Consider the following 25,535-nt stretch of genomic DNA (forward strand, 5'->3'; position numbering starts at 1 on the left):
ATGAGTGCGACTGTACTAGTGAAACTATTAGTGATACATGTGTTATACAATTATTTAATGAGTATACACCAAATTCAGTATTATTATGTGAAGCATGTTCTAAACATAATGAGAATGAAAAAGATCACAACTGTTTGCTGCAGTATGATTACGAATTATTGCAAAAGGTGTGGACGATCTTAATTAAACGTGAAATGAGAGAAAAAATCTATAAACTTTATATAGAGAAGCATTTTAAAAGTTGTAATATTAAGAACACTTATACTTTGGAGAAAAAATTTAATCTGGTATATGAATACATTACAGAGTGTGATTATTATATCAACAAATTAGTAGAAATGTTTTTAGAGAAAGATGGAGATGGTTTACAAATTATTTAATCCTGTAAATGAACACTGAGCCCACTGTAGCATATGCATTTGATTGCGTAAGAATAGAACAACTTGAACTGTTAACTGGATCAATTTGTAGTACTGTAATATTACAAACATTGGACTCTGGCAACTGAATTGTCAAGGAGAGTCAATTTAAATTGTTCTCTGGATGACATTAAATATACAAAATGTAACACCACAAAGGTATAAAATTCTGAGCTGTTTTCTTCTGATTGTTACAAAAATGAAATAGAGTATTACAAAATGGTATAATGGACCTTCATGGTTGGCATAAAAGTGAATAGGTCACACAAATTTATTCCTTCGTTTATTTGAATAACACAAAAAGGTATAGAAATTCTGAGCTTATTCCGTCGTTTGTTTGAGTAGCAGAATATGGTATTTCTTTGTTTATTTGAGTAGTACAAAATGTACATAAAATAGACCTTCTCCGTTTTTTTTTAATTGCAAACAAAATTTTTTCTACTTGGTAGAAAATTGAATAGGTCACTCAGTTTTAATAGCACAAAAGGTACAAATTGACCTTCTTTGCTTAAGCCACTCAAAATTTATTCTTTCGTTTCTTTGAGTTAGTTAATATGGTACAGAAATATTGAGCTAGTTAAAATGGAACTTCTTTGCTTTTTTTCGTGGTTGGTACAAAACTAAATAGGCAATCTAAATTTATTCCTTGGTTTATTTGATTAGTACAAAATGTTAATTCTTTTCTTTTCCTGCTTGTTTTCAAAACTGAATAGGTCACAAAAATTTATTCCTTCGTTTATTTGATTAGTACAAAATGGTATAAAATTCTGAGTTAGCTAAATTGGACCTTCTTCGATTTTTCTGGTTAGTACGTTAGTTACTATTGACCTTCTTTGCTTAAGCCACTCAAATTTATTCTTTCCTTTTTCTGCTTGCTATAAAAGTGAATAGGTCACACAAATTTATTCCTTTGTTTGTTTAAATAGTACAACATGGCCAAGAAATTGGGTAGACCAAAAACACAAATATTTCCTTGCTTTTTTCGATTTGATACAAATTTTTCAAAAAGGTATAAAATTCTAAGTCAGTTAAAAATGGTTCTTGTTGGTAAAAAATGAAATAGGACACCCTAATAAATGGCACGAAAAGTATAGAATGCTGATCCTTCTTCTCCTTTTCTGGTTAGTTCAAAGTGTTATTCTTTCCTTTTTTTTTGCTTGGCTAGTTAAAATGACCCTTCTTTGATTTTCTTCTGATTGGTACAAAAAATAGTACAAAATGGTATAAAGATCTGAGTTAGTTAAAACGGTTCTTCTTTACTTTTTTTTCTGGTTCATACAAAGCTAAATACTCCATCCAAATTTGAGTAAAATGGTTCATGTTCGCTTTCTCAAATTTAGCCCTTCGTTTTGTTTAAAATAATACAACATGCACTAGAAATTCTAAGCTAGATAAAAATGGCATTTCTCCTTGGTACAAAATGGAATAGATCACTTAAATTTATTCTTTCGTATATTCAGCTAGTTCATTTTTTCTCGTTCGTATAAAAAGTAGAACATCGAAATTATTCTTACATAAATTCTGCGCTAGTTAAAAAGGTCTTTTTTGCTTTTTCTTTCGTTTATTTGAGTAGTACAAAATGGTTCTTCTTTGTTTGGTATAAAAAAAGTAGAACACCCAAATTTGCTCTTTCGTTCATTGGGCTAGTACAAAGGTACCTTCTTCGATTTTTCTGGTTAGTACGAAAAACAGGTCACTCAAATTTATCCCATCGTTTGTTTAAATAGTACAAAAAGGTACAGAAATTCTCAGTTAGTTAAAATGGGTCTTCTTCGGTTTTTTCTGGTTAGTACAATTTTGTTCTTTCGTTAAAATACTCAGCTACAAAATTAAATAGCTCACTCATATTTATGCCTTCGTTTATTAGACTAGTTTAAAATGATATAAATGATCCTTTTTTGCTTATTCCTTTGTTTGTTGAAATAATACAAAATGGTATAAAATACTCAACTTCGGTTTTTCAAATTAAATAGCTCACTCAAATGCATTACTTTGTTTATTTGAATACTCCAAAATGGTACAAAACTAAATACTCCATTGTTTATTTGAGTAGTAAAATTATATAAAATAGTCCTTCTTCGCCTTTTGCTGAGCCGCTCACTCAAGAGTACAAAATAGTATTGAACTTCTGAGCCGGTTAAATTTATCCGATTGTTTGTTTCAAATACGCAATTATTTCTCGTTGGTGCAAAATTGAATAGGTCACTCAAATTCACCCCTTCGTTTGTTTAAGTATTAGAACATGGTCTAGAAAAAATGACATTTCTCGTTGGTACAAAATTCAATAGGCCACTAAAATTTATTCCTCCTTCACTTTTTCTGCTTTGTACAAAATTTATCCGTTGCTCCGTTTACAAGCTCTCGATGGTCATTATTTTGGAACTTGCAGTGATTGATGAACTATTACTAAATGTGGAAACACCACCTCAACATTTGGCTCAGTTTTCGAGTCATTAGTTTTTAAGTATGTTGACCTTTGACCTCGATGATCATTATTTTGGAACTTGTAGTAGTTGGTGGTCGATACTAAATGTGGAAACAGCATCTCAATATGTGGCTCAGTTTTCGTGTTATTAGGTTTTAAGTATGTTGACCTTTGACCTCGATGATCATTATTTTGAAACTTGTAGTACCTGATGACCAATTACCAGATTTGGAAACAGCACCTCAATACGTGGATCCATTTCCGAGTAATTAGGTTTTAAGTACTTTGACCTTTGACCTCGATGGTCATTATTTTCGGAACTTGTAGTAGATGATGACCAGTTACTAGATTTGAAAACAGCATCTCAATATGTGGCTCAGTTTTCGTGTTATTAGGTTTTAAGTATGTTCACCTTTGACCTCGATGATCATTATTTTGAAACTTTTAGTAGTTGATGACCAGTTACTAGATTTGGAAACAGCACCTCAATATGTGGATCCGTTTCTGAGTTATTAGGTTTTATGTATTTTGACCTTTGACCTCGATGGTCACTATTTTGGAACTTGCACTAGTTGATGACCTATTACTAGATTTGGAAACAGCACCTCAATATGTTGCTTCGTTTTCGAGTTATTGGGTTTTAAGTATTTTGACCTTTGACCTCGATGACCACTATTTTGGAACTTGCACTAGTTGATGACCTATTACTAGATTTGGAAACAGCACCTCAATACGTTGCTTCGTTTTCGAGTTATTGGGTTTTAAGTATTTTGACCTTTGACCTCGATGGCCACTATTTTGGAACTTGTGGTACCTGATGACCTATTACTCAATGTGGAAACAGCACCTGAGTATGTGGCTCCGTTTTCGAGTTTTGACCTTTGACCTTGATGGTCAGTACTTTTTTGATGACCAATTGCTAAATGTGGAAACAGCACCTCGATATGTTGTTTCGTTTTCGAGTTTGACCTTTGTTCACGATGGTCAGTAGTTTGAGGACATGCTTATGTCATTTCTGCTATGTTAAAATGGTCAAATAGGGGTTGAAAAAGTAATCATAAAAGGGAACGAGTTCACCCTCTAAAATGGAGGTCGTAAAAGAGAACGAATCTTATGTATTATCTGCTCTCCTATGTAATTTCATTAGGGGTGGAAAAAATGGTCATCAAAGAGAATGAATGAATACACCCTCTAAAATGATTATCTGTAGACCGTGGGTGTTCGATTGTAATCTTTGCTCGTTATGTTAAAATAAGGGTTGGAATGAGTTACGTATTCTTATGTCATTTCTGTTATGTTAAAATAGGGGTTGAAAAATATGCTCATAAAAGAGAACGAGTTCACCCCTAAAATGGAGGCCTGCTATGTTATGTAGTCTTGTGCTCTTATATGTGTTCGTAATCTTATGTTACCAACTATGTTAAAATAGTGCTATGTGTTATCTGCTCTTCTGTGTTATCTGCTATGTTCAGAATAGGGGTTGGAAAATATGCTCATAAAAGGGAACGAGTACACCCTTGCTATGTTATGTGTTCGTAATCTTATATGTTATCTGCTATGTTAAAATAGTGTTATGTGTTATCTTCTCTTCTATGTGTTCGTAATCTTATGTGTTATCTCCTATGTTAAAATAGGGGTTGAAAAATATGCTCATAAAAGGGAATGAATACACTCTTGTTATGTTACGTACTCTTATGTATTATCTGTTGTGCTGTGTTACGTAGTGTTATGTGTTATCTTCTCTTCTATGTGTTCGTAATCTTATGTGTTATCTCCTATGTTAAAATAGGGGTTGAAAAATATGTTCATAAAAGAGAATGAATACATCCTTGTTATGTTACGTACTCTTATGTGTTATCTGTTCTGCTGTGTGTTACGTAGTGTTATGTGTTATCTTCTCTTCTATGTGTTCGTAATCTTATGTGTTATCTCCTATGTTAAAATAAGGGTTGAAAAAGTGCTCATAAAAGGGAACGAGTACACCCTCTAAAATGGAGGTCGTAAAAGAGAACGAGGTCACCCCTTAAAATGTGCTCATAAAAGAGAACGAGTTCAATTTGCTCTTCTGTATGTTCGTTATGTTACGTAGTCTGATGTTCTGCTGTTTGTTCATAGGGGTTGAAAAGGTGCTCATAAAAGGGAACGAGATCACCCCCTAAAATGTGCTCGTAAAAGAGAACGAATACACCCCCTTAAAAGTGGTCATAAAAGGGAACAAATTCACCCCTAAAATGGAGGTCGTAAAAGACCGTGGGCTCACGGTGCACGCTGGTCATTTTCCCAGGGGCTTGTGAGTTGGCTAACGCTGAGCTAGGTTGGCCCAGATCGATCCATTTTCTACTACTGTCGATCAAGTTTCAAATGTCATGATACCATGTTTTTCACTTAATATCGGCTGATTACTGTCAACTTCAGTGTATGAAAATGTGTTTAAAGAAAAGTTTTCGTCGGCTAAACTCATCAATAAGAAGTCAGACATGTATATTATAGATATGTATTATATAGACCTTATTCATAAATACTGAACAACAAGATTCAATTGTATAGTATAGAAAATAATTTGACATCAGAATTGACTACTAGGCTTGAAGTCTTAGTGATTAGTGTGTCATGATTATACTGCTAAACGCAACTTAAGAAAGAATATTCACGTTCACTAAATATTATTAGACCAAATCTTCAAATAAAGGATAAATTCAATCTTACATTTCGTTCAATGAACAAATATATCAAGGTTTGTAAGGACTGAATACGCTTTGTATATTCTGTCTTTTAACATAGCTTCGATCGTTCGATGTGTGTATCTAAACGAAGAAGATACATATTTCTATCTCCCCAGTTACATATTTGCAGTTTCCCATATGTATTTCTACATTTATATTCATAACCGATACTAGGTAGTTAAGCAATTGTAGTAGACTTATAACCCTTGCAAGAATCAACAAGAATATTCGATGAAATTGACTTACTCGTTAACTGATCCACAAACTCAGTCAAATAAAATGAACAATAAATTAAACAAATTGCTCGCGGAACATTATAAAGAAGTGTCTTGTTCAGATTTATTGAATTTGTAACAGTATTTAGTCATAAGTAATGAAACTAAAACACAACTGCAATAGATATAGAGTAACACAGATTAGTTCTTGGGAAGTGACCTATTTTAGTATAACAAAATATTGTATAACAAATTAGTTTCGTAAGCCCCCAAAATTTCGTTATAATTTTATTTTACTGCACAGCGATAAGGTAAAATTGACGTATGCGTATTTTGCCTGGAGGCAGGTTCTAGCCCATTCACCGAATGTTGTTACTAGCCTGAGCCAGTAATTCAGTAGAGCAAGGATACGAGCTTGAAAGGTATGATCGTAGGACTTTAAGTTAAATGGTTGCATTGAAATACTTTAAGAAGTTACACAATTGCTAATTTTACAGCAAAAGTGAATAAAGGAGGTCAATATGTTCTTTATATTGTAATTTCTACCATCCCGTTTGCATAAACCTTATCGCATATTCCGACAGAGTGCATTCCACAGATTTAAAAACCGTTAAAGGTCAATTTAGCATAAAACAGGAGCTGGAAATGTTTCTCTTTGAAACTAAGCTTCTGAATTGAAAAGGCTGTTTATTAACCCCGTCGAAGGTTTCCGAATACAATTGCAACAGGTCTTAAATATGCTACAGCTGGCAGATTTCCGGCAGTGCTTCCAACGATGAAATAAGTGCGTTTCTTTTCACAGTGTGAAACTATGGTAGTCTTCTGAACTATGTGAACTCAATACTTGAACTTGAAGTAGTACATCTAGAACTACTTGGAATAAAGTAATAAGATTAAAGAAACTGTTTCTTGGACGCTGAATTCATAGCAAGAAACTATTTCTCGCTATCCCTTACTGTTTTTGTTGTATGGCAATAAAGGTTGAAAGCAAAAATCATTAATTTGAAACACTTCCAGTTTCAATAGTTTTCGGGGAAGAGAGAAAAACTTATTCTTGGAATTCTGAATCGATTATAAAAAGCCGCTTCTCGACATCTCTTAAAGTTTTTGCTCTACGAAAATCTACTGAATGAAAAGTGCTAGTAAACTCAACCACTTTAGGTTTTGATAGAGGATTGCTGGTGGTAATGATATATATACTCTTGACCCGCTGTTTCGATTGGAGAAGAGTATTTGTCGCAATCTATTATCGTTTCTCTTATTTGACAATAAATGTTGAAATCGGAAATGGTTAATTTTAACAACTTCTGTTTTAAATAGAGGGGTAACGGAAAAGATTCAACCTATCCTTGGGAAACTGAACTAATTGAAAAAACACGCATTTAGATCTCTCTCACCGTTTTTTGCTTTATGAAAATCAATATTGAAACCGGAATTAATCGTAAATATGAGCCATTTCTCATTTTGATGGAGTATTGTAAGTAGCCATGACATGTTGTCTTGAGACGTTGAATTGTTTGCAAACAAACCTCTTCTAATTTATCTGTTAACGTTTTCGTTCTGCGGTAATAAACATTGAAACCGGAAATTGTTATGTTGAACCACTTCCGGTTTGAAGAGAAGAGTAACAGAAGAGATGGAGCTTATTCTTGTTTGCTGAATCGATTGCAAATATAAATAAACAAATAAATAAAAAAATAAAATTAAATCTCGATTTTCCTACCATTGTTACTTCGATGAACAGACAAAGCCGTTCTATAAGACTTCCAACACGGTTTAGGTACAAAACCTCGCGGCGACAACCTCGCGGACCAAAACCTCGCCTCCCAAAACCTCGTGGCTCAAAATCTCGCCGGGCCGAAACCTCGCGTGGCCAAAACCTCGCCGCCCAAAACCTCGCGGGACGAAATCTCGCGTGGCCAAAACCTCGCCGCCCAAAACGTCGCGGGCCAAAATCTCGCGGGGCCAAAACCTCGCCTCCCAAAACCTCGCGGCCCAAAATCTCGCCGGGCCGAAACCTCGCCGCCCAAAACATCGCGCCCCAAAATCTCGCCTGACCAAAACCTCGTTGTAATGATCTCACGACACAGAATCTCACCTGGTCTAAATTAAGCGAGACGTAGTGTCGCCTGGGAAGAAATGTCGTCAGGATAAAACCTCTTCACGACGATTTCTTCAATGTAGAATGTTCTATATATTACTATATGTATATATTTAGTAATAACACATAAGTACATTAAAATAATGACAAGAAAAAATCTAATGCATGCTTTGGAAATATATATATATATATATATATATATATATATATATATATATATATATATATATATATATATATATATATATATATATATAAATTAAATGACTATGTTTGTTACATTATATCTCTTGAGCCATCGTACCGATCTCAATCAAATTTTCAAGATAGATGATGTTCGAGCCTAGGATGTATTTTATAATATCACTTTGTCGGCACAACAAAAGGAAAGGGGAGTGCAGAGCCGTAGCTAGAGATTTCGGCGCCCGGGGCGAAGTTGAATTCGGCGCCCCTATTCTCACCACACCAATTTCTTTCTTCCTTTTTTCTTTTTTACTTATAAGAAATGCAGCAGATATTGTTATACTACACTGAATTTTTATTAAGCTGCAGGCGAGGTTTTGGCAACGCGAGGTTTTGGCCCGGCGAGATTTTGTCCCGCGAGGTTTTGGCCCGGCGAGATTTTGTCCTGCGAGGTTTTGGACGGCGAGGGTTTGGCCACTCGAGGTTTTGGGCGGCGAGATTTTGTCCCGCGAGGTTTTGGGCGGCGAGGTTTTGGCCGGCGAGATTTTAGGCGGCGATGTTTCGGCCGCGAGATTTTGTCCGTATCCCTTCCAACACTTATGCATAGCATATTTTGGAAGTCTAAAGTGCAGCTGATGTAGCTTGACATGCAAACTCGAGACGAGAACTTTAAATGTGACGATGAAAATCAGTCTTTAAAATAAATTTTCTGATGTCTGTGAGGAAGTTCTCTGAAATTTTGGGTAGCTTCTCGTATTTTAAAGGGAATTTATACTTGAAACTTAAGCATACTGACAAATGGTATCGGATAAATTATTACATGATTTACTCTATGGAACTGATCACCACTGAATTGAAACGAACTTCCAATTCTTCTTTCTTTTAAAAATATTTTTTGCTACTATCTTAAATATTAAAATTTTTATATTATTATTGAAATATCTGAAAGGTGGACAATTTTGCCAAAAAGCTACACAGAAAAATGCAATGTATTAACACAACTCAGTTTTAGCACAGGCCAGTGGTCTCAGCACGAGCACGACTTTAATATGTTTTTATTTTTATTTTTCAACACCAAGGATAACTGCATTATTCATTAGTAGTCAGTCAAATCTTTCATGTGGTAGGAACGATGGCTTAGCAAAGGTATCACAACACATTAAAATAATGCGTATAAGATAGACAAAGCAATACTGTGAATTTTAGCATGCACATTACCTTGGACTATTTAAGTCTGTCCTATGGAACCCGGAGGTTCAATGCAGAGTTCACAAAAGCTCTCCATTGACTTCTGTCAGCGAACTGAATCCAGTTTCTACTTTATATTCCTACGTATTTCTACGAGATCCATCTTAATGTTGTAAGGGGTCGTCCACATATTACGTGACGCGGCAAAGCGGAAGAGGGTACGACCTTGCGTTGAGTTGAGTTGATTTTAGTTTAGCGTCCCATTCAGCAGCGAGGCTATATGAGACGTGGACCTACTGATTAACGTGGAATCCGAACCACATGAGCTCCCGCCGGGAATCGAACCCGGGTCTTCCACGCCAAAGGCGCGTACGCTAACCGCTTAGCCACGAGGGAGCTTAGGTACGACCTTGCGTTACAAAGTGTGACAAAGGGGAGAACGGGGTTTACGTCTTCTTTAATAACGCATGGTTTTTAGCTATAATTTTAATTTTTATTCTCAAGTTTATATGCAATCTTTTAAACAAGTAATTGTATTTAGTTCTTTTCTTTTTATAAATAAGTAAATAAATATTTTTATTGTTTTGGGAAATTGCGAACATATATCCTATATAAATTGAATCTTGCAGAGGGATTCGAAGACACTATTAGACACCAGCATGACTAGTGGCAAACAAACCATACAATTCCATCTTGTGGCTTTTACAGCATTAATTTAAGGCACACATTTTTTGGAGTTAGTTGTTAGTGATCGTAACCACCACTTGGAGCTCCTACTCGTATTGCTATTTCTGAGAATATTATTTAAAACTTACGATTTGAATCCTTGCCTGCTCTATTCTTCTAAGAGATTTCGCGGGAGAAACAGAAGAAACTCTTTTTCGTGAAATAATATTTTCCGCAATGGAACGATCCACGATTTGCAGAGCAAGATAAGATATAAAAAACCTAATTGTTGGATATTCGTCTCGTACTGAATATTTAATTTTTGGATTTGAATATTTCTAAAAAAATCGAGCTTATTTGCCTTCTGGCAGTGATTTAGGACAAAATGAATTGGAAAAGGGGTAAACTGAAATCCAAAATTCAAAGACGATGCTCGAAAGCTTGTCCACAAGCAGGTATTTCTGCTTCTTCACGTGTGCAGCCACTTCGAATCTGTGGTCGACGAGGAAGAGAATTCCTTTGTATCGTCGGCACTGGTGAACTTCAAATACACGAAGCATCCTCGATCCCAGAAAAAAGTCGACATCAGTTCTTTAGATCCTGTTTCACGTGCAACTTCCGCCAGTATTTCTTCCTTGCCACTCATCAGTATCCTAAAAGGATGGGTGCGATTTCCTTAGAAAAGGACAGATGCAATTTCGAAGAATTAAAAGTGATTAATTCTAAGAATTAAAACTAACCGTATGGTACGGTACTACATTACGCTATTACAACTTCCTAATACTTAGATTTGTTGGCAAAGAAAAACTATAAATATATTCAGAATACAAACATTTTGTAATAAAAAGTTTTACCATTAAAAATATCCCCAAAATAAGCAAAATTGGCGAAAAAAAAATAAAAAAGTGTTACGTAAGAAAGTAGGGAGGGATTCGGCCTTGCGTTGCGAAGTGGGACAATGGGGAGGGAGGGGTAAAAATTGGTCAAAAATAGCGTTACGTAATATGTGGACGGCCTCTAATCCCATCTGCGTCTAAGTTTTCGTAATAGTCGTTTTCCGACTGCATTTCCACTTAAAACTTTGAAAGCGTTCCTACTTCCTTCCATTCTGGCTACATGACTTGCCCACCTGAGGCTCCAGACTTCGTGACCCTAACTATGTTTGGTAAACCATTACCTTGGAGAGTTATCATACATACCTTAGCAATTGACATTAAAAAATTATGGTAGTTTTAAATTTTAGCTATAAGCAAAGCTTTAGGGAAATATTTGACATTTACAACAAATATCGAACAATATATTTTCGGTAATTTTACACGAAAATCATTTGTGCGCCTATTCATTTTCTTACATTTATATGAGTAAAAGTGTTGGCATCTATTGTTTAAATATTCTCTTCGTCGCTGATTATATTTTATTCGTATAATTTATGGGACAGTTTATTATCCGACATGAGTCATGTCCGTTTAATAAGAAAGAAAATGTTTTAGTAAAAGTAGTTGTTTAGCAACTACATATACTGAAATGACTTCTCCAATGGTGTGTTATTAAATGACTTCTCAGCTTGTCAGATGATTGATTTTAACACTTCCAAAGTGCGCTGGAGTTACAATAGCAGGCATGCGCTTAAATTCAACACACCCTGCTCCCGCCAAGTGAACTTTGTGGTGAACAAACACAGTGTGCGTGGGGTTTCTCGGGGTTCTCCCGTTTCTTCCCAGTTTCTTTATTCCACCATTTCATTCATCTCTCATCTTCACCGTCTCCTTTAGCCTAACTGGCATAACCGTGGGACGTAAAACTTAAAAATTTCATTTCATTTTCATTTTTTTAAATTCAACACATCTCGGGTTAGTGTGTATAATTAACACACCCATTTTTACTGTTTTTACTTTTAAACATCAAAACGAATAAATTGAAAGAGGCGCAATATCTTAAAATGTTACAGACCCCGTTAGAAAATTCTAAAGCTAATATTAATTACAAATCAAGTCGTAATTGCTTTTGTTCTCTCTCTGTGTCGTTAAAAAGGTTAGCAATTAAGATTTGCTGATATAATGTATGATATAATGCAATATCCTTAAGTTTAACATTATTTTAAAGAAATTGTTTTCTTTCCTAGATATAACGGAGTTCCCTAAAGGATGCGAATGCCGATTCTTCACGTACCTTTACTGCAATTTTCGTGGGTTTACAGAAGTGCCGCGTGATATTACACCTACGATCACAAGATTGTAAGTACACACACAGTTTGATATTTAGTAAATATTGGATATTTATTGTAAAATTATTGTGGTTTGTAAGTGCAAAAAGAACAGAGTTTTACTATAGATCTTTATCTTTGAGTCTTTGAGACACATGGCCAGATCAATTAATGTTCTATATTGATGAGTAATTACTCACAAAATAGAAATAGCATACGTACTAACTTTTCTCTGCAGAATGGTATAAATCATAATTTTTATAGTATGTTTTTCTACTCGGTACGTTTACAACTAGTACGTGAGTAAAATAATATCCTGTCGTTTTAAAAGAGAAACAAAGAACAATATTTTGCTACGTATACATAGGTACAGTTGTACTAAATCTACTTCCACTGGAACGTGTTTCACCATTGTAAAAGAGTGGAAGTTCGGTGCGCTGAAGAGAAAATCCCACAGTAAAGTACAAAATTAAACCATTCCTAACATAGTACAGAAAATAACCACTAGGTAGTCCAACTGCGCGTGAAATCGCATGTGATATCCATCCGATTATGCAGTACAGATGCATGAAAAGCAACCTATGATTATTTATATGACTTTCAATCGTGTTCCTTTCAAAACGTTTTAACAGTCTTTTCTAAATTATATATTACAGTCGAACATATTCCTTACGTATTATTATTATCTTCATATATTCATCATAAATCATTAATCCCAGGATGCATTTATTACATTCAAATCATTCATATTCCATCATATTATTAATATTAAATTCCGTCGAGGCTGCTTCCAAAGCTAGAATTAAACATTTGATTTAGTCATAATCAAATCGTTACTCATTGTTGCCCACTATCTTCCTAAACTGCATATGGTAGGCAAAGAATATTAACATAATTGCTACAACTCGACATGATCTAAATTACTTAATCCATATGCACATTACAGATCTATCATCGAAACAGAATTTTAAATAGTTTTCTCGATAATTTTGGATTTCATATAATTTCAAGTCTATATTATAAAATTGAAAGTGACTATGTTTGTGACTCTTAATCTTTTGAACCGCCTGACGGATCTCGATCAAATTTTCAACGTAGATGCCGGCTTGTCCTGGGAGTCCTTTTAGCTATTTACTTTGATGGTAGAACTTAGAGGAGGGGGAGGAGAGAGACACAGAAAAAATCAGTAAAACTTAATAACTCTTGAACCAGACGACCGAGCTTGATCAAATTTTCAATGTAGGTGAGGTTTGAGACTGGGATGATTTTTATCATTTGACTTTGACGGAGCAACGTCGGGAAAGAGGTGGAGGCGGAAATATACAAAAATCAATAAATATAAAAATAAAAGTGACTATGTGAATTAACTCTTGAACCCCCCGATCGATCTCAATCATATTTTCAACATATATGAAGTTCAAACCTGAGAAGTTTTTTTATCATTTCATTTTGACAGTAGATCTTAGGGTAGGGGGAGGGGAGGGGATAAATCTATAAAAATAAATAAATTTAATAACTCGTGAACCACCCGACCGATCTGGATCAAACTTTCAACATAGATAAGGTTCGGGCCTGGGATGCTTTCTTCATTTCACTTTTACAGTGCAATAATGGGGAGGGGGAGATATATGTCAAAAAAGTAAAAATAAAAGTGACTATCTTTGGGACTTCATCACGCTTAAACCACCCAACGATCTTAAAAAAAAAAAAAAACAATATAGATGAAGTTCGGACTTGAGGTGGTTTTTATCATATCACTTTAACTGTAGAACTTAGGGGAGGGGGAGGGGAGGGGATAAATCTATAAAAATAAATGAAACTTAATAACTCTTGATCCACCAGACCTATCTTGATCAAACTTTCAACATAAATAAGGTTCGGGCCTGGGATGTTTTCATCATTTCACTTTCACGGTACAACCTAGGGGAGGGAGAGGGGGATATATATATATATATATATATATATATATATATATATAAAGAATAAAAATAAAAGTCACTGTCTTTGTGACTTTATCACGCTTTAACCACTTCACCGATCTTAATAAGATTTTCAATATGGATCATGTTCGGGCCTGGAGTGGTTTTTATCATATCACTTTAACTGTAGAACTTAGGGGAGGGGGAGGGGAGGAGATAAATCTATAAAAATAAATGAAACAATAATTCTTGAGCTACCAAACCTATCTTGATCAAACTTTAATCATAGATAAGATTCGGGCCTGGGATGTTTTCGTTATTTCACTTTTACGATGCAACCTAGGGGAGGGGTGGGGACGGGGAGATATATATGTAAAAAAGAATAAAAACAAAAGTGATTGTCTTTCTGACTTTTATCACTCTTCAACCACCCGACCGATCTTAATCAAACTTTCAACATACGTGGTTTAGGGCAGGGATTACTTTAGGCTATTCACTTTGACGATGCAACGTAGGGGAGGGGAGATGAATTTTAAAAATGACGAAAAATGACCAATATTAGTGTTGAATTCATAATTTTTGGGGTCGATGAGAGAAACAGTGATACTTCTGATGCTGTTTCAATCCAAGTTCGGGTCTGATAGTATGGGAGGTGGAGGGTACAATGTAGGAGAGGGGATGAACATTTAAAAATGATCGAAAATGACTAAAAAGAACGAATCCATAGTTTTAGGAGGAACTCAGATTAACAGTGACGATTCTGATGCCGTGTGCCGCAGCACGGAGCTGGGGGAGAGGGGGACCTATATATAACAATGATCGAAAATGACCAATATTAGTATCTAATTCATAGTTTTCTGGATCATTCAGATGAACAGTGACATTAACGATCCAGTTTAAATACAAAATCAGCTCCTCCACTTGGGGGAGAGGGAGAAAGAGAGATATAAAAATGGCCATTATCAGTGTCGAATTTATAGTTTTCTGGGTCCCTTAGATGAACAGTGGTACTTTCGATTCCGTTTAAATTCAAATTCAAACTCGCAATTTGGGGAAGAGGGAGGAAGAGATATTTAAACATGAAAGAAAATGACCGTTATTAGTGCTGAATCCATATTTTTTGGAGTCGCTGAGATGAACGATGACACTTCCGATGCCATCGCCCGCAATATGGGGAGGGGGAATTATATATATAATGTTAGTCAAAACTGACCGATATGACTGTTGAATCTATAGTTCTTGCGGATGAGGAGGGCTGACATACATTAAAATGATCGAAAATTAGCAATATCAATGTGCATTTAAATTATTTATTTCAACCCAGCAAAGCGGGTAATATATGCTGGTACAATTATAAATACAAATACCGATACAGTTGGATTTTAGAATTAAACATTTTGATACGAGGTTTTACCTACATGTTTTCAGATTCATATTTCTGATCTATAGTATGGATCAAAAACAAACTTCTCCATTTTTTTTTTTTTACAAACTGTAAACCATATATTCAATCAAATTATTTATTTACTAAATTCGATTCCAAAAAGTTTCTTTTAACTTTAATCTTAATACAACAAGATGCGGACCAAACACTCCATCACCGCAGTTCTAAAATTTTATGTATTGCGATGCAGGATAGCTGTACAATAACGGCGCATTATAAGTATATAAATGACAATTTCTTCTAATGAAATAAAACAGCTGCCAATTATAGCAACGAAATACATACTATAAGCACCACAAAGATTTGTTCCTTTGATTTTCTCGAATTTAGAGAGAGTGACACGAGATTTTACTCAGAAACATGGAATTTTGTTCAGCTCAACGTGTTCCATCGACTGATACATCTGTCTTATCTTTGGACAATACTGTAAACAGAACTTACAAATAATTTGTAAAAATATAAATTGATATTGTACAAGAATCCTGCCACTTATTGAGATGAAACTGACACCAAAATATACACTCATTAACTTTTTCATTCACATACTAGGAAGATGACAATGTTATAATTGTATGGTTAATGATAATAAACTTACAATAACTCTCAAACTTTTTCCATTTTCTCGAAAACTATGCATGAAATTTTACACTTACGTATATCATTTTGTTCATCTGAATGAGATCGATCGCTTGCTATATTATCCTTGGAATTTCCTTTCTGTTAAAAGCTAATAACATTGTAGTATTTAGTATGTCGTACAATTACGATAAGAATAACATTTTTTGTAATATTTCTCTTTGCTTAAAAGCTATTGATTCAAAATTAATGTGAAATGAATAACAATTTCAAATTCTTAGTCTTTTTCGTTTTTAATTCCTGGGTATGATACATTACAAATTAGAATTTTTTTTTTTTGCTTTTAGGGAATTTGGTTTTTGTATCTGGGTTGAATTTTCAGGTTCATAGCGAACATATACTTCATATAAATTTTAAGAGAACTGACAGTAATTCTGATAATGAACCGAACATTCATATTTGTTTAATTTATTATTTTGTGAATGTAGTATCAAATATATTTTTAAAATCTATATTAGACATAAATCGTTTATATTAATTGCGAATGATATAAATTTTATTGTGTATTGACATTGATCTTAAGCTTAGTAATATTCATACTTTTTTATTTACTAACACTTACATCTACTATATTATTTTCATACAATTAATGGCTGCCTTCACATTTCGTTGAAGGTCATTACAATCATTTACTGATAAAGTACACTTATTATTATTATTTTTAGCGCAATCAATGTGCAGTAATTCATGAGACTTTGTTTTGTTCATTCAAAAAATACTTTAAAAAAGATTGTAAATAATAATCAACTCAAGTTTGACTCTTGTGGAACTCCAGATAATATTCAACCGATTTGTTTCCTTTAGACACAATAAACTATCTTGGTTCTTTTAATACAACTCAGAAATATTGGTTAATTGTGTAGCGATTTTTAATTAAGAGGATTTGCATATTACTACTTTCTGATTTATTATATCGAATGCTTTCTCAAAATCAGTGTAAAAATGTACTTGACTTACTTCATCTAGCGTATTCGTAAAGAAATTGTTAATAACATTGAGATTTGTTACTATTAATATGTCTTGACGAAGTCACGATGATATTCTGAGATAATTCCATTAGACTTCCGACTAATGCTTTGTTTATTTATTCACTTATTTATTTTAACTTTAGATTATGCTGCGAGACTAAAAGAGACTGTGATGCCGATAATAAATGGAATGGAGGAGTGAATAGGTGAGAGGAAATGGGAGTACCTACATCAGGGTATACCAGCCTCCGGAATACTCCTGAATGAAAATCTTCATTCCGGAATCGGAATTGGAAACCGATTTTAAAATCGGAATTCTGAGATTTCGGGATTACTAAAACTCGAAATTATGAAATTTCTGAATCTCGGAATTACGGAATTTCAGAATGTGGAATCTTTAGCTCGACGCTTCGGAATCTTGAAATTTCGAACTCCGAAATCTCGGAATCTCAAAACTAGAACAGGACTTGGGAATCTCGGAATTCTGGTATCTCGGGTAGATACATACCGAGTACATAATTTATCTTCATAATCTTGTAACTTCTAACTAATAGACAAAAACAGTCTTTTAAACTAATAGACAAAAATCAGTGAAATGTTGTACCATTTAAATATCGGCAGAGAGACGTTTGACATACTCAGCGGTAACATACAGTTGTATTTTTCAAATAGCACTACGTCAGGTTATTACATATTTCAAATCTACATGTTAAAAGAAAACTTACAATGCTATATTTATTATTCAGTATTGCAAACTAAGGACGCTACAGTATCACAGATATCCATATTTTGATTACCCACACAGCAGTATTCACAATAGTGACATAGACAGTGTAATGCACTTCCAAAGTACTGTAGTGTCAAATACTACAGCGATGATATAATAAATGCATACAAAGTTAAATGGGATTAAAAATTTGACATTTTTCGAAAGCCTTTATTTGAAAAACTGATTTGGTAAGTACTTCCTCCAATTGTATGGATAGTTTTCAATAAATGCAAAGATCACAATGACGTTTGCAGCAATTTAATATCTCAAACCGTTATAGAGCTATAGTAAAAACTATTAAAGTTGGCAACACTGCTTAATGTATTTCAAGCGTTTGTTGTAATTATACCTACCGAAAAGTATTATTGCAATCTTTCAGAAGCAAAGTGAATTGAAAATTGTTTTAAAAATTTCCCATAAGTACGCCATTTTAAGCAATGTATATGGAATTTCATAATTTTTTCATATCTCCCGAAAGGTTTGAAATTTCAAATTGCTGTAAACGACATTATGATCTCTTTGAAAGAACCTAAATTTTTATTCATTGTAACTTTGTTTCCGCTGGTTCGAAATATGTCATATGATGATCACAGTATTCGACATTAAGAAACTTTGAATGTATATACATTACGACATCCGTATCCCTTGAGTTATCACTGATGTAGAACCCTCCAAAATTTGTTGGTTTTTCCGATGTTTGTGATACTATATCGTTCTTAGTTTACAACACTGTACAACAAGTGCGGTATTGTATATTTTCATTTAATACGTAATTTAAAATACGTAATAACTTGACGTAGTGCCTTTTTTTTTTGAAGAGGAAACATTACTTCTCCTAGTAGCTTGTCCCGTGCTATTGGAGGAAAGCAACCTACAGTTGGGTAATATAAGAACAACAAAGAGACTTGACAATATTTTTCTACTTTCTCCTGGGCTTCTCCACTTTGAGGCCAACACATTTTGTATGCCTTCGTAGAAGCTTGATGTTTGGGGTGCTCATCAATTACGCTCCCACTTTTCCACATTTTTCAAAATATTAATCCTAAACTTTATTTACTTAATTGTTTAGCACTTAGGAAATACCATTTAGTAGAATAGTTTGAGCTATCGATATGTTCCTCAGTCTGAAATTATATGTCTTGAATTCAATCATGAACGTTTCCAATCTCATCTCGTTTACGATGCGGTACGACACTGAGACATGTCTCATTTCGTGTACATCCCTAGCGGACTTTAAAAAAAGTAGCAAATCACGAGTAAATACTGTATATTAGTAAATTGTAGGTATAAATATATCATTAGAAAGATAGTTTAAATACTATAGTGTAATACAAAATTGTAGACGTTTTACGTAGATGAAAAAAAAGTATTGAGGAGACAGGAGATATGTGAGTAGGGGATAAATGTATGTTCTAGCGCACTTTCACCCCCACCCCTCAATAACATAGCACACCCCTGCTTCCAAATATCTTCTAATCTACCCCCTAATAATTTTTAACACTTTTTATCCCCCAAATAACTTCTATCACATCTCAAATAACTTCTATCTTACTCATAATAACTTCTAATGCATTCAATTACTAAATCTAGTTACAAAAAAGTCACTAAATCTAGTTACAAAACCAAAAAAATCATTAAATCTAGTTACAAAAACAAAAAATCACTAAATCTAGTTACAAAAAATCACTAAATCTAGTAAAATAAAATTAAAAAACACTTTTATGATATTACCATAAAAGTTAACTAAATTCTACATAATTACATAATAGTTACAAATTAGTATATTGATTGTTACAAGTTCGGATATTGATAATGGAATCTTCTGCTAACCTCGTTCTCAATAGGAAACAATGACTTCTTAAACTCTGTCCACTGATCATAATTCAAGCTGAATAGACAACCGTTAATATCAAAAACAACTTGAACTTCGGTTTGCACATTTTTCACAATTACATTAAAGTTATTAGTAAGTATAAATTTCTTTTGAGGATCCATTCTATTCACTCCATTTTTTACTTCTGACAACATATTTTTGATCATTTTTTGGATTCACAAAACCGATCATCATTTGAAATTTACATACAGAACTCAACAGTTGGATAATTATCTTTTAAACCAGTATATTTGATTTTTATTCCATCTTTAACGATCTCATCAATCATTTTATCTGTTAAGTGTTTTGTAAATCTAGGTGGAAGAAATACCTTAAACTCCTCACATTCAACTAAAATGCTCTTTCCAAACTTAGTTTTAATCTTTTCCATTTTCACAATCTTATATTCTGTATTTAATTCTAATTCTCTTAATCCAATAACCTGTTTTTGTTCAAGACTTCCAAGTTTATTTAAAAGTTCAATATGACTCACCATCGTATTTATTATATTAAAACTTTTTAAAAATCAGTTTCTAATAGCCTCGAATTTCGTTAAGTATGTCATTGATTCTGTTAACAATATCTCTTACATTTTCATCTGTTAATTCACCATTCATGAGCTTAATTACATTAAGCTCATCTTTAAACAGCCGAATACGATTCACTATATTTTTATAATATTCTTTCTTTGAAGCTATATTAAACCGTGTTGATAGACCAGTGATAACAGCACAAGCCGAAGCAAATGCAGTTGTAATAATTGAATACACTGTAACAGGAATAAATACATTGATGAACCCTGTAGAAGCTGATAATAGAATTGATAACGTAATAAGAGTAGTATAAACACATTTTATTCTCTTAAACTTCCTTTTGTTTTTCATTAATAACTTCTCAAGATTTAATATAGTATCTTCAATTAACACAATTAAATTCTCACGTGGAATGTTATCTGGAATAGTCATTTTATTAAATAAGTTTTTATGATATTATCATAAAAACACAAACTAAACAAATCTAATAAACATATAATTGGTTTATATCTTCTCAATTATTTTTTCTTTCTCAACATCATACTCTAAATTTTTCTTACCAATCATAACAACATAGCAAATTGTTTTATCTGGTACATCTCTTTCAAAATTAACAGTCAGTTTCAAATTAGTTCTATCACTTACAGTTACTGATTTATGCTTGCTTGTGTTAATTACGAACATCGGCCTATTTTCTAAAAATTCTTTAGGATAATAAAACATCTCAGTATTTCGAATTGTAGCTCGCTTATATACCGTATACATTTCATAAACTTTCAAATACTTATGTTTTGCAAAATCTAAGTTTAAAGATTCTAATGGGAAAGATTCATTTCTAGAACTACGAAAATGGATATTCTGAACTTTACAATGATCAAAATAGCTTGAATCTCTTTCTTGATTATCATTTCTATCAGTTTGGAAAAAGGCAATTACAAAATTAGGCATATCAAATTCACTTGAGTTAAATTGTGTGGTTAAATCGAATTCTAAATATTTACCACTAACTGATTTCTGTAAACATTGATACGTGTTGAATGAAATAGGAATCTTACCTTCTTTTAACATATTAGATCTTAACAAGGTGGCATAGTTAGGTTCATAATTAACAATAGGCATTCTTAACTCCATATTTGTAATCTTAATTTTACCTGGATGTGGTTGATCATTCTCATATGTTCCATCCTGCTTTTTTGTTTTCCAAATAGCAAATGCATTATCATCAGAACCACTTCTTTTAAATGTATATTTCAATCCTCCCTTCCACATAATATCTTTAAAATCTGAACAAAATCCTGGCAAAAGTCTTAGCAAAAACACTATTTCTTCATCTGTTCTTGCCCACGTAATTCCTTCCCATCCACATTCATCATAGTGATTTGCCTCTGGTTTTGAAATCGTACATGTGTTTACAGCTGTTGAAGTTAAACCAGGATAATCTATAATATCTAATATCTGTCCATGCTTACTAATTTGAATTTGAGAAAACAAATGTGGGAAGAAATTATTAATAAGTCTAATATTTTGACCAGTAGTATATTCTCCATCAGCATCTCTACCTCTAATTTCAAAAGTTACATAAATATCAGCATAATAAGGATGTATAAAGCCATCACCCACGTCAATATCAAATTCAATAGACCTGTTTGGCTTATTTAAATTCTCGATTGTTTTTTGATTAGGTTTAAAGGATTGTAATTCATATGATTCTATCTTATCCATATTTATTATAAAAAAATATTTGTAATCGTTTTATGAATTAAACCAATAAAAACTTAAATATAACTTCTCCAAATATCCTTATTCCTATTCACCTGACTAATAATTTCTGAAAAACTATACCCATCTGTAAACATTTTTAACACTGTAATGCATAAATGTCCACAAATTACCTCGTTAAAATGTTGTATACGGCTGCTATTGTACTCTATATTATGACCAAGATATTTTACGAGTGTTTTTGGTGGATTACCTCCAAATGAATCAAACACATACTTTCTATTTACTTTTTTCCAATAACAAATCCAATGCGTTCCTATATTTTTAGACGTATCAAAATTAACAATACCACACTCATTCTTCCTTGGTTGTTTAGGCAATTCATCACTCATAAATACACCTCTAAAGTTTCTTATCTTAAGTTTTTTAACAAGTTGTATTAGATTTAAATTACTTAAAGGTTTAATTTCTTCTTTTTCTTTACTGTTTTGGAGTTTACGTTTTTTGAAAGCTTACCACCTTGTTTTTCTTCCATTGCTAAGTTATGTCGCTTTTGTTCCTCTAATTCCATTTTATTCTTTTTTGCATCATCTACAGTCTTAGCAATAGCAGCCGCACCTCCAGCAACAGAACCTAGAGCACCTATTAAAGCTAAAATCGTTGGAATAGTAAATATAAAACCACCATAATGAACTTTATTATCATTTGCCTTCATTTCTTTGTTTATTTTCTTAAGTTGTGGTATAGAAAGAGATAGAGACATACATTGTCCTTTACTTAGTTTTGCTTCCTTTTGTTTGAGTTGTTTGTTAGTTAAAATGTGATCTATATTTAATTGTTTAAGTTCCTGATTAGGAATCGTAAATGTAAAACCTTTTAACTGCATATTTATTATATAATTAAAAGCTTTTTATGAAAAATTTCCATAAAAAGTACATATAAACCTAAATCTAAAAAATACTTATAAACCTAATCTTACATTTGTAACTTATAGATCTAAACCAAATCTTACTTTTGTATTCATCACTAAAGCAGTTCCAAGAGCAGGTAGTTTTTCAGTTATTAAATTAGCATCTTTAGCAAAAACTCTTTCCCAAGCTTTATTTTCTAATTCCTTATCTGAAATATGTCTTGATTCTGTATCTTTATTATCCCTATAGTATATATCATGTTCTTTACAAGCCTCATCTAATTTATTAATACCTTCATCACCTCTTTCTAATCTTTCTTGAAGTTTTGTACCCGGACCACAATATTGAAATCCTGGAATATGCAACTCAAATGGAAGTTTATTAATCAAATCATTTACTAATCCTTTTCCATACTTTTCACTATTCCAAAATTTTGGTGGCAGCGTATTCAATATCTTTATCAAATAACCTATACCTTTTGGATCATTAGGTATAAATTGTGCAAGTTTAGAATTAATCATATCCACTATGTCTACTTTCTCATTATAAAAGTTATCATTTCCAGATTTTTCTTCCCCATCAATAACAATCAAGCGATCAATCAGTTTTCTCACATCATCCATCCATATGTATTCTTTTGATAATTCGTTATATACCTTTATTCCTTCTCCAGATTTTGGTGTTTTTTTTGAAGGTGTAGTTGGTTTTATATATTCATCCCAAATAGGTTTGATAATTTCTTTATATTTTTTACCTTTACTAGATTTTTGTTTTCTTGTACTTGGATCATTATTATGAAATGCAACACTAGAATCAATTACTATTTGTTTATATTTTTCTAGATCATCATCATTATAATTTGTTGGATTATGTTTTGTCAATAATTCCCATAAACCTTCTGTTCCTGTATAATGTCGATTATTAATAACTAAATCATCACCATGAATTTTAACTTCTGCATTTCCTATCATATGTATAAATTTCCCATCTTCATCATATGGCTGTATTCCAAAACTTTTATCATCTCTAGTTGCATAATATCTTGAGGCAATATTAACAAAATGAGTTGTTGCTAAAGATTCTATTCCTTCTACTTTATATTTAATTTGTTTTTTCATGTGTTTTATTTCTTCTGTTATAGGCGTATCACTTTCATTTATAGGACTATCATACATAGGTGGTGTTTCTAATAAGCTTGAATCCACTCTCGCACTTTTATGTACAACTGGAACTAACTCTTGAATTAGATTTTTATTTTCTTCTGCTACTTTTGATATATCTTGCCCTAAATCTTTAATTGCATCAATAACAGGCTGATCTTGTTCTTTAAATTTTTTCATACTTACTTCGATTACTTTGTTTAATTTCCTTAAATCTTTTAATAAGTTCTTCTTTTAACTTAATATATTTCTTAGCTTTATTAACATCCATTTATTATATAAAGAAAAAATAAAAACATAACATAACATAACATAACATAACATAACATATACGTTCACCTGCATTCATATACGTTTAGTTTACACTTTTAGAAATTCTTTAATTTTATTTTTATATTTACCATTATTCACCTTCCTAGTTATATCTATTGTTAAGAAACCATGTTCTTCACTCCAACACTTGCTACATAATAATTGTAATTTTTCAAACGACATATCAGATGCAACAAATTCATCATATATATGTTTTAAATTTACATTGTCCTGTCTAAATATACAAAGAAAGTTTAAGTTGTCCCTAATTAATTGTTTTGGTACTTTAGAATATGTTTGCCCAAGATAGAAACAGTTCAAACCCTTATGACGACCTCGAGTAAAATATTCTCTAACGTGGTTTTGTTCTTCTAATATGAAATCATCAAATACTACCACAGAATAGTCCTCACATTCATCTAATGGAATAATCTCTTCATTGTTTCCTTTTATTATTGCTACTGTATCTTTAATATTACGTTCTATATCTCGAAAAAGTTGTATTAAGTGTTGGTATTTAGGTTGATTTAAACTATTAGAATAGATATAAACATTTGCATATTTTAACCATTTAGGTGCTAACAAAAAATTATCAATCATTAACGTTGTTTTACCACATCCACTAGGCCCAACTATTAAACATCTTATATCATCAGGTATCAACTCACCATTCCTCTTTCTCTTCGCTGTTTCTTCTGTTAACCTTACTTTAATATCCCAATTATCCATATTAGTTATTTATTATATAATAAATGAAAGTATTTAATTTAAATGGTTATTCATCTGTATTAAACATGTCATTGCATTACCCATTTGAAAACGATTTAGAAGTAGCTGTTGCAGGATTTTACACAACATAGTTAACTCCAAACATTACAGAAAAGAATAACAAATTAACGATTTGTAACTTTCCTGGCTATTCTAATATTGCAAAACAACTTATAGTTCAACCTGGTCAATATAATTTAAAAGAGTTAGAAGAATATATTAAATCAAATCTTCCATACACTGGTGATACTTTGAAAAATATTAAATTTACTGAGGACAGAGAGAAAAATAGATTTAAAATATTTAGCGAACCGTGTAATATAACCTTAGACACCATTAACACTGTATTAGGTTTTAGTGATAAAAACTTGGTTAGAAACACAGAACATGTTGGAGATAA

The 25,535-nt window shown here is 32.6% G+C and overlaps 1 protein-coding gene across 1 annotated transcript in view; it reads left to right on the forward strand.

The window, feature by feature from the left end:
• Positions 1-25,535, forward strand: part of LOC145681035 (relaxin receptor 2-like) — a 1,105,974-nt gene that overhangs the window by 617,017 nt on the left and 463,422 nt on the right. The window contains exon 4 of the mRNA XM_081752357.1: positions 12,043-12,154. Coding sequence (XP_081608483.1) covers positions 12,043-12,154 — 112 coding nt within the window. The remainder of the gene's footprint in view (positions 1-12,042; positions 12,155-25,535) is intronic.

This window comes from Thermobia domestica, chromosome 3 (assembly GCF_964235325.1).
Source record: "Thermobia domestica chromosome 3, izTheDome1.hap1.1, whole genome shotgun sequence".
Taxonomy (NCBI): domain Eukaryota; kingdom Metazoa; phylum Arthropoda; class Insecta; order Zygentoma; family Lepismatidae; genus Thermobia; species Thermobia domestica.